Genomic DNA, 11,832 nt, shown 5'->3' with positions numbered 1-11,832 from the left:
ATGTTCTTCTGCTTAATATTTGTAGAAGACATATAAAATTTTGTGCTGAGTGTCAGGCGTCTCTTGACTTCTGCGTGAATGTCTTTCATGTAATTGAAAAAATCGAGTGCAGCTTCACTTGGTCGAGGAGGAAGTGCCAAGGGGTGGAGGTCCAACGGAGTGTGAGGGTGAAAACCATAGACCACTTTAAATGGTGTGTATCCAGTGGAGCGATTGACCAAGTTAATGAACGCAACTTCTGCCTGTGGTAACACGAAGTCCCAACTTGTTGTATGGTCGGCGACTAAACACCTCAATAAATTCCCCAGGCTTTGGTTGGTTACCTCGGTTTGTCTGTCGATTTGAGGATGAAACGCGCTGGAGAATAGTAATTTGGTCCCCATTTTTGCCCATAAAGTTTTCCAGAAATAACTCATGAACTTAACATCCTGATCGGACACTATAGTGGTTGGAATACCATGTAGTTGAATTACTTCCTATAAAAACAATGTCGTTGTTTTGGAAGCATCAAAAGTCTTGTGGCAAGGGATAAAATGTGCCGTCTTTGAAAAGCGATCCACCACCACCATGATGGAATCATGTTGTTGTAGGGTCTTAAGCAACCCAAGCACAAAATCCATACTAATGTGCTGCCAAGGCTTTTTTGGAATTGGATGGAGGGTATAGAGGCCTGCTTGTTGTTTCGTGCCTTTATTTATTTGGAAAGTCTGACATTGAGACACTACTTTGTGCACGTCACGACGTAGTCTAGGCCAAAAGAATCGATCAGAGACTATAGCAAATGTTTTATCAAACCCAAAATGTCCTGCTAAGCCCCCTCCATGAAGTTCTGAAATAATAAATTCTTTGAATGAGCCCATGGAATGCACAATCGAGTGCCATGGAATAAAAACCCATATTTGATAGAATATGCATTTGCAACTGTGCCCTTGTCGCTTGTGATCGTACTCCAGATAGTAATGAAGTCCTTATCGGTGGAATATTGTTGCTTGAGGCTATCGAACTCCACAGTATTAACTGACGAGATCATCAATAGGTGTGTTCTCCTGCTTAAGGCGTCGGCTACCTTATTCTCAGTTCGGGATTTATGCTTGATGACAAAATCAAATTGTTGCAGGTAGTCCATCCATCAAGCGTGCCTTGACTTCAACTTACTTTGAGCATTCAAATGTTTTAAAGAATAAATTCTCTATGGATCAAATAAGGGCGCGCCAATGCTCAAGTGTTTGAACGGCCACGTCATACGCTGAGTAGCATCTACAGGTCTCATTGAGTTTCTGGTTATAGAAGACGATAAGATGGCTTTCTTGGCTAAGCACTCCTATACCCACGTGGGATGCATAACAAGCAACTTCAAAAATTTTGGAAAAATTCGGTAACTTGAGAACTAGAGCTTCTCCTATTTTTCTTTTGATCTCCGTGAATGCTTTATCAGCAACTGCTGTCCATACAAAATGCATGGACTTCAAACATTCGATAATGGGTGCCATGATGGCACTGAAATTTCATATGCAACGTCGATAAAAGGTTGCTAACCCATGGAAGCTGTGCATTTCAAAAAAAAATTTGCAGAGTAGGCCAGCTTTTGATTGCTTGAACCTTATTTGGATCTGCTTCAACCCCCTGGTCTGAGATAATAAAAGCCAGAAAAGAAACATGATTCTTTAAGAAGGAGCACTTTCCATGATTTATAAAAAGTTGTTCTCGTTGTAACGTCTCTAATACCTGTTGCACAAGGTCCAAATGGTCCTGCAAACATTGGCTAAAATTCAAAATATCATCAAAGTAGACGACAATGAATTTTCCCAAGAAAGGCTTAAGTTTTTGCATCATAACACACATGAATGTACTTGGTGTGTTGGTTAGTCAAAAAGGCATAACCAACCACTCAAATAATCCATCTTTTGTTTTGATTGTCATTTTACTCTCATCTCCGGGATGAATGTGAATTTGATGATGCTCGCTATGAAGATCAATTTTTGTGAAGACAGATGCACCACTTTGTAAGTCAAGCATGTCGTCCAGCCGTAGGAGAGGGAATTTGTACTTGATAGTTATCTTGTTGATTGCTCTACTATCGATGCACATCCTCCAAGTATTATCCTTCTTAGGTGTAAGTAGAACTGGCACGACACAAGAGCTAAGAATTTCTCGGATGAAACCATTGTCAAGCAACAGTTGAATTTGTCTAATGAGTTCCTCATTTTCCACGGGGCTCATGAGATAATGAGGTAGATTTGGCAGAGAAGAACCTGGAATCAACTCAATGGCATGTTATACCTCTCACATTGGTGGTAGTTTTCTTGGCATATCTTCGGCCATCATGTCTTGAAACTTCTCTAGCATCTCCGTAAATTTGTTGGGGATAATACTATCATGCTGTTTAGCCTCTCAGTTCACTACTAACAACACTAGTGGTTCTTCCTTTAGAGCTTGAGTGAATTGTCGAATGGTTAGCACTGGAATGGCTTCTACCTTTTTTTTCTTTGGTTGTGCTTCAAATTTAGAGATCTGCAAAGGGTCTAAAATAAATGTCTTGCCATTAAATTTAAAGTTGTAAGAATTGGCATACCCGTCATACGACACCTTTCTGTCATAAAGTCAAGGTAGACCCAATAGCAAATGAAACGGTCATAGGAACCACATCACACCAGGCCACATCCGAATAACTTTTTCTCATTGTGAACCTTACTAAGCAACGATGTGAAACTATGATAGGGTTAACTTCATTAACCCAACTTAATCGATAAGGGGTGGAGTGTTTTTCAGTTTTCAACCCCAAGCTTTCCACTGCATCACTGGAAATCACATTCATTCCACTCCTATTGTTAATTATTACATTTAGGGCCCGACCACCATACTCCATTTGGGTATGGAAAATATTGGTGCATCTCCAATCAAGATCAACACCTTGGATCTTTTTCTTAGTATTTGTCAAAACTCAGTGAATCACACAACTGGGCAAATTGGTTGCTCCAAAGTGCTCTACATCCTTGTCGTCGCTTGCTTCGTATTTTATTTCTTCTCCTCCATCCAAGGTGTCCATTAATCAAAGTTCTCTTTCACACACAAAGGCCAATTTTTTTATAAAATAAGAGTCAGCATGAAATATTTGACGTCCTTGTAGCAAGAAAACCGTGCTCTGATACCAAATTGTTGTCGTTCCCTCAATTTCAATATCTCATTGAGCTCAAGAGATGGCGGATGTAGAATCACTCTACAATGTTGGAAGACTCACCAACGATGATTGAAAAAAGAAAACAATGGAATTGGCAACCAAAGAAAGCTTTCTCATTTGTTTTCATTACTAAAAATTGGCAACCAAATTACATTTGGGAGAAAACAATGGACTTGGCAACCAAATTACATTACTAGTTCCCATCCTAACTGGGAAAGCAATAACTAGAAATTTAAATTGAAAGAAATAAATATTACTTTCCCATCAAACTTGGAAAGCAATAATTTGAAACTCAAATTACGAAAGCAATAACCCCTCATAATAAAATACAAAATCTAAGTAAATAGCTTCTAAAAACATGAACTTCCCAAAAACTCCTCTATGATTGCATGAATTATGGAATTAAGTTAGCACCCTTCCGGATTTGCATCAATTCCTATCGGAACTATATCAATTCCTTCTAGATTTGCATCAATGATGCTCCATTAATCTTCATTCAAATTGCAAGGCATTAAAAAAAAATTATGAAAAAACTAAAAGAAAAAAAAAACTTGCTTCCTGTTCTTCTCCCTTTCTATAAATAACAAAAAATTTACCTTCTATAACTCTCCAAACTGTTTATTTATTTATTGTCCGACAACTTGGATTCTTATAATGGCTCCAAATATTCCATCCTTACCTTCCTTCGTCTGCGTTGTCAGCTCCCTTGTTCTTCTCTCCACCTTTCCTTCCACCTCTTTCTCTAATCCAATAAAACATTCGTCGCCTTTCTCGCCGGCGGCAGATTGGCAGCCAGCCGGAGCAACGTGGTATGGCAGTCGCAATGGCTCCGGCAGTGATGGTGATGTCTCCCTAATCTTCTCTTAATCAATCAAGTATCTTACGTACTTTGCATGCTCATGTAATAATCGTACGTACAAACCTGTTTTATTAAAATAATACTAAGTTTTTCTGATCAATCAAATTTTATTAGCAGTTTAATCAGCATGAGAAGATAAAATTCAATGTCATTTCCATTGATTTTAAAAGGGTGACATGTTTTAAAAACGCATTATAAAGTTCCCTTAAATTTTGTTTTGGTATAACGTAAATATAATACTTATTTTTTTTTATGAACTAAAATAAAAATAATGTACTTAAATATGCTTGAAAAGTAATGTTTTGATTGATGGTAGTAGATAGCGGTAGCGACAGCATGATATGGTGTAGTGTGCGGTGGTGGCGGAGAGTGGTAAACCGCGACCAATGGGTTGTGACACTGGCAAGCAGTGACGAGTGGTGGGCATCTGAGGCGACCGACGATGATGGACGAGTTAGCGACTATGATGTCCAATGACACTTTACATTAACCTGTGTTATTGGAATTTCTCCCAAATAAACAGTTGTTTTTTCGAAACTCGTGCATTAGGAATGCAATGCACTGCAAATATTGTCGACCAAATAGATATATATATATATATATATTCGTTCATTATTTTAGAAAACAAAAAAATTGACATGTTGTACACAGGTGGTGCTTGTGGCTATGGTGATCTGGTGGGCAAGCCACCCTTTTCCTCCATGGTGACTGCAGGAAACCCTAATCTGTTTTTATCAGGCAAAGGATGCGGTGCATGTTATCGGGTAAGGAACATTCATTCACTATTTATATAATCAAACATGTAAATGATTATAAAGCATTTCAATAATTATAATTAGATAGCAGTAATTAACGATCATAAATTAATTAGGTTAAATGTACAAATAACTCTATGTGTTCTGGGAAGTCAGTGGTGGTGACCATCACTGATGAATGCCCCGGTGGACCGTGTTTAAAGGAGACGATTCATTTCGACCTAAGTGGGTCGGCATTTGGGTCCCTTGCCGTGCCGGGCAAAGCTGATCAGCTCATGGGAGTTGGTGTGCTCGCTGTTGATTATACTCGGTAAGTTTCATCATACATACCACCCAATTAGCGTGTCAAAATGGCTTGTTGTTCGCGAACAGCTCATGTTCGGCTCGTTCGCTAAATATATATATATAGGGTAGTATTTAAAAAAGGTATAATTGAAGGCTATAAAGATTTATAATCGATTAAAATTATTAATTAAGAAAATAGAATAAAAAATAATAAATTAGATTCAAATGATGTTTTAATATAAACAATAATTTTTAAATCTTGCCCCAACCCTTAACATCTTATGGCTACGTGATTAGAGTTGTCAAAATGGCTCTTTGTACGTGAACAACTCCTATTCGGCTCGCTAAGCAAATGAGTCGAACACGAACACACTTTTTGAGCTCGAAATATAAACAAGCCGAACACGAGCTGAGCCTGGGCTCGTTTACACCCCTACACCCAATTGTTATTAATTTTCATGCCCAACACTTAAAATTTTAATATTACATACATACATGCCGCTGAATTATTCTCAATTTCTCATATCCATCACTTGTGAGATTTATGATGATTATAGAATAGATCATGAAGTGGTAGATTTGGGAAACGAGGAGAATTGGGTGGTATGTATGTAACATTAAAGTTTCTCAAGTGTTAGATATGAAATTAATAAGAATTTGGGTGCTTCGTATGTAAATCCACCAAATTTTTTTATAAGAAATAGTATATGATTGAGAGAGAGGAGTAATTTTGTTTTCATCCATGTTTAAAATTATAAATTTGTAAATCTAATAATTTGTTTTGAATTTATTATTAATTTACAGTAATTTTTATTAAAATAAAAAATGTTTTTTTGTCATTTGAATAGAATTTAGGGTTTTGGAAATGAATAAGTGGTTTTATAAATAATATTTTCATTTAATCCAGTTAAGGTTGGGAATACCAAGACCATCATATTGGGTTTAGTGGTAGTGTCCAATGCAATTGTATTAAGATTTTTGTCCTGATCAAAAATGTGAAGAAAGCTGTCTAGAGTGGAGGAGACCATCTTTCTTAATCCCTTAGAGATGATAGAAGACCTAAGCTTATAATATAAGTAGCTTCAAATAGTGACTTTGATGAGTTGCATCCTAGCAATGAAAGTTAGGGACTTTTGTTTCCATCCAGTAAGCTAATGTTGGATTTTAGCCATGATTTTGGGCCTATCTATAGTTTTGAACTTGCTAGAGTAGATGGTTAACACCAAGAGGTCCCCCAAGGAAGTCCCCAAGGAAGAGAGGAGAATTAAAATAATTAGGAGTACTACAAATAAACTGAATAGATTAAGTCTCCATGATCATAAAAAAATAGATATTAAGGTTCAAAGAATAGATGAGAGACAAGCAACAATCGAGCATGATGATTTACCAAATAATAATAAGTCATCAATATACATGAGATAACTGATATTTTTGTTACCATAGGTCAAACCATAGCTATTAAAATGGAAATCTAAGTCTCTCGAAAAGTGGTCCATAACAAGTGTAAAGAGATAAGGTGAAAGTGGATAACCCCGCCATAACCCAGAGGATGAATTGTGATAACCATGAAGCACATTATTAATAATGATAGGGAAAGGGGCTTGCACAGTGCAACCATAAACCTATGTAATGAATTTTGTGAGGAAACCCATAGACCTTCTCTTTTTATTGATGAACGAACGATTAACTTTGTCAAAGGCCTTCATGACATCAATTTTGACGCAAAGACTTTGTAAAGAGTTGAGATATTAATGCAATTAAAAAACCCATCCACAAGCATAATATTAACAACAATATAATTTCTTCAAGTTAGCTCAAGCTTGATGAAGTATATTTACAACATAAGATTTGATTCCTTATCTTAGTTTACAATTAATTCAAACTGATGAAAAACCACTAAATGTTTTATAACAAAATTTGAATTTATAAATATATAGTTAGCAAAAAACTCTTTTTTGGTCATTTACATACAACCACATAATTATTATATATTTAAATAATAACACCAAAACATGCATATTTACATGCATATCACTCAATTCCTTAATATCGCATCAAAAATAATACTTCACTATCTTGCTAGCTTATCCGAAACTGCGTTTGGGTTTTTACACTAAACGCGGGCCGCGGGTCGACCCCTGCAGCCGGCCCGCAGGCCGCGTTTCAGGATAAACAGCTTGTCCTGAAATGCACAAGCTGCCCCAAATAGACCCTTAGACACCGAAATGTTACAAGTGTAATTATCAAAGTTTGGCCGTTGGATATGCAATTTGTGTGGTATGTACATAAATTTCCCTTTTTTTTTTCTACCGAACAGGGCTGCATGCAACTACAACGGCTACACCATCGCATTCCACGTGGATAGTGGATCCACCGCCTACTACTTCGCAGTTGTTGTGGAGTACGAAGGCGGCGACGGCGATCTCTCCAGCGTAGATCTCCGGCAAGGAGGAGGAGGAGGAGGCTTGCCGCCGCAGTGGTCGTCGATGCAGCAGTCATGGGGAGCAATGTGGAAGCTCAACTCCAATTATGAACTGAAGCCTCCTTTCTCTCTCCGGCTTACATCATTGAGATCTCATGCCATCCTCGTCGCTGATGATGTCATTCCAGTTGGATGGCGGCCGGGGATGACTTACTGGTCTTCGCTCCGTGCTTCTGGTTTATGAGAAGAACAGAACAGCAGTGGCTTCCACCTTCACAAACTTCATATATATATAATAGATTGAACGTTTTTTAACTGAAAACTCTAATTACATGAAAGAACATGACTAATGATATTGATATGTCGCTAGAAAATTCACTTCCTAATATGCAAATCTCAATATATATTGGATAAGAAAAGTTTAAGAATCAGATTAAAGAACATTAATGAGTTTATAATTACATTGAACATCAGGATAGTGTGAACCAAACGACACTAAAGAGATTCGATCCGAGTTCAAATGAGCCCGAATCAAGCATTTAAAAAATGATTAAAAGCTTCAAAACATTAACTGGAGGGTTGAATGATATTTAAATTTGATATGCTGATGGCAGAATCAAGCAGCCCAGAGTGGAATCCAACGAGCTGATATGCTGATGGCAGAATCAAGCAGCCCAGAGTGAAATCCAACCTTAAGATCACTAAATTTTGAGGTCATTATGGTATTTAATACTAAAATAATAAAATCTAATTAAAGGAAATAATACAAATAATCACAATCTGTTTTGCAATTTTTGTTATATTTACCAAAATTCCCCGCCAAAATTGTATAAATAGGATCTCTTATTCAACATGAAGGGGGAGAGAAAAATAAAGAGTTAAGTTCACACGCTAAAGAAAACTTGAAGCTAGTGACTATGTACCAACAATCTTAATCGAAAACCAATAATAATTATGTAGCACAACTACAATGTTACAGTCGTTATTGCCCGATTATGATCTTTAAACAGTTGTTATCTAATCATTGTAATATGATCAGCATTGGTGTTTATCAACACCTATTATAATCACAGAAGGATAAATTTTTTGTTACTTTGTAAGCCTATTTTCTCTAAAATTGAATCTCTATAACTTCAACTGTATGGTAGATAGCTTTGATTGAATCATATCCCATAATTTTTGTCTTCCCAAATTTTTCACAAAAAAAACCTTGCCATCTCTTAGCACTTCTATCTTTGAATGTGTTGGATATCTCTACCTAGCTAAAACTTAATATTTTTACAATGTTGGGAATTATCTAACACAATGTTTTGGTGCCACTATGAAAATTGATTTTATGCTTGGGCATGGGGCAACTCTATTTGCAACCTCAAAAAAATGTTCATGTTAATGTGCTGAGAATGGTTGTAGCAGGACACTCTCCTTGCCATCTATGAGAATATTAGTTTATTATCCCAATTTTTTCAGAAATTCTTGCCTCTAGTAAAGTACTATCATATACATTTAATCATCTTCAAATGTGCCCTTCTGTCAAGTTCTTCTTCCCACATACAGAGATTAAGAACATTCTTAATTCAACTCTCTTCCAAGGAGAGCCTGAACTTAAATGGGAGATTTAAGAAAATTTTGAAGCGCGATAGATTCTTAAGCTTCATTAGTCCATCATCGTCTAGCCAAAATTGTCACCTTCACAAAACTGCTATTATTGTACAACCACCATACCACTATCACCCAACTTTCCCCCCACATTGTCTCTTAATTAATCTATATTTTTTTTCTTAGCACCATCCATTTATTGTTTGAATCATTCAATCTCTCACTATGACTACAATCACTTTACTACAATTATCTAACGTCTAACATTCAATTATATATAATCACTTGCCAACAATCACTCAGTTATTGATTTATGATAATTATATATTGATTATGGTCATTCACATCTCTGGATCGTGTTGCCTATCAACTTCAAAGTTAGTATCTGCCAATTTAATTGAATGTCATTGCCTATAAGGTCAATGTGCTCCTTTAATGCTCGACATCACTCATTACATCTTACAAACTCTTCAAAAGTACATGATTTGTAATGCAATGATGTAAATATTAATTATGTAAATATACATGTCGATAAAGTAGTATACAAATTCTGAGTTTGAGTTATCAGTCCTAGAGGAATAAGTTAAATTTTATATAGTTCAATTGCTAGTCTACTAATTCTAGGTTTAGTCCAACATGTTGCACATTTTTTAAAGGTTTTCTAAAAGTCCGAAATTTTTAATGTTAAAACTAATGATATTTAGGTTTCTTGCTATTGGTAGAAAGTTTTCCTTGATGTGGATCGTGTGAAAATTCAATGTTAATCCACTGAATTTTCTCTTATTGAATTTCACTACTAGGGACTATAACTTCTTACTGTATTCCTAGAAATAAAAAAGCATTGAAGTCTCATGTTATGGTTAAGTCCATTTAACTCTACAAAATATCTTAAGATTACATATTCCTCTATATGATGGCAATTTCTAATGACAATATTTTTATATCACCAAGAAATTATGTGTTGACATAATTATTCTTGTAGTTCAAAGTCAATTGTTCTAGCTCACAATTGATTTTAACTATTTTGGTAGTCAGCAAGAAAGTAAATAAAGTTTTAAATGTTGACATATCAACATGCCATAATTTGCTCTAAAAAAATTACATGAAATGGACTAGATGTTCACATCATAAATCCAAAGAAGTACGAAAATTAGTTCCTAAACATGTGTGAAGAAAACACAATAGATTTCATTGAAATAAAAATCAAAGTTTACAAAAATAATGAAAAGATCAAGCATAGTTTGCATCTCCTATTTGCTCCAAGATGATCCTCTATTTTACAATGCACTCTTCCTTCTTGATTCGTTTACACACACTCTCACATACACCCAAAGAACCTACACTCATTAAAGTCTTTCCCAAAAGCTTTCTTTGTGTTTATCCAATGTATGAACTCTTCCGCTTACGTCAAATTGAATTCATTTGAGTATTTAATTCATTTGAACTATCCACAAACTGCAGAAATCACCCGATAGAAATCACCTGATATCAATGGGGAGTGCTAGTAAGGTGGCATCAGTGCATGTCTTGAACTTCATCCATAAAAATAGGTCTTTGAGAGGGGCTTTGTTGGTTATGGCGGTGTGTCGATATCAGTGCTTGGCACTGGGGCTCTTGGCACTTGCTGTTGCAATGTCCTTTTCTATATTTTGGATTAAAGTGACCTAATACAACTTTTTATGTGCTCGCCATTGGTGATCGGGGTGTTATCCTACAAGCAATCTAATTTCTTCATTGTGCTTCTTCAATCCCTGTAGATTGTATAAATACACAACATACACACAAAAAAAAACCTAAAACTTATATAAAACATGTACAAAAAACGTTTTGATACTAGATAATGTTTTATACATTAAATTCTCACAAATATAAGCATTACTACTTGACCTCAAATAATTCAATACATAGATTTAAACTTTGAAAATTCATGGTAACTCTTATCTTATGATTTTATTTCTCTTTAATAATATAATAAATATATTAATCAAAAGTACACAAATATCATTATGGTATTGAATTATTTTATTGATGAAAAACTTGTAGTACCCACCTTGTAACCTCATTATATTCAATTAAAGTTGTGGCATACTCTTGACCTATAAGAAATCTACAGATGATCGATATAATGAGTCTTAAGATCACCACTCGGCACAAATATTATATGATTTGTTTGTTTGAAGATTGATTGTGTTGGTATACATAGAGGTTGGCTACGACCTTCTGTGTAGCTCGGGTTGTACTTATCAGAAGTAATTAATTCAACATCATGTTATGACATAGAAATTGAAATTTGTTGACCCATCTTTAATTAATGAACCTACATAATCACTTTAAAGTTGAGTCAAGTCAGTTGTGAAAACTATAAGTACACCTAGTTTTTTATTGTTTAGGGTTAGAAGCAGTGATTTTTTAAAATATTATTAAAAAAAAATACTAAATTTTAATTGAATAGTACGTGTCATTATTATACTAGAGAAATGAGGTCATAACTTCATCAAAAGTAAATTCAATTTTAAGCTTAAAAACATATTAATCAAGTAAAAGTTAAATTCAAGCATGTAACTCGAGTTTCTATACTATATACTTCTTAAGTACACTTTTATAAATATTCAAGTTTCTATCTATAATTTATATAAATGTGTAAATAAAATAAATTTTGGAGTATGAGAACTTCAAGGTAAGGATAAATTACAAGATTTCTTCTCTTCTTAAACTATTTACATCTTTTTAAAAAGGT

The 11,832-nt window shown here is 35.1% G+C and overlaps 1 protein-coding gene across 1 annotated transcript; it reads left to right on the top strand.

Moving 5' to 3' along the window:
- The first annotated feature begins 3,832 nt into the window (after positions 1-3,832).
- Positions 3,833-7,743, top strand: LOC110036721 (expansin-B15-like). The gene is made up of 4 exons (XM_020741233.1): positions 3,833-4,019; positions 4,689-4,801; positions 4,909-5,102; positions 7,395-7,743. The coding sequence occupies exons 1-4, from the start codon at positions 3,833-3,835 to the stop codon at positions 7,741-7,743; spliced, it is 843 nt and encodes a 280-aa protein (XP_020596892.1).
- The last annotated feature ends 4,089 nt before the right edge of the window (positions 7,744-11,832 follow it).

This window comes from Phalaenopsis equestris, unplaced genomic scaffold (assembly GCF_001263595.1).
Source record: "Phalaenopsis equestris unplaced genomic scaffold, ASM126359v1 Scaffold210165, whole genome shotgun sequence".
NCBI lineage: Eukaryota > Viridiplantae > Streptophyta > Magnoliopsida > Asparagales > Orchidaceae > Phalaenopsis > Phalaenopsis equestris.
The sequence above is the reverse complement of the archived record's forward strand: the minus strand, read 5'-3'. Positions and strand labels throughout refer to the sequence as shown.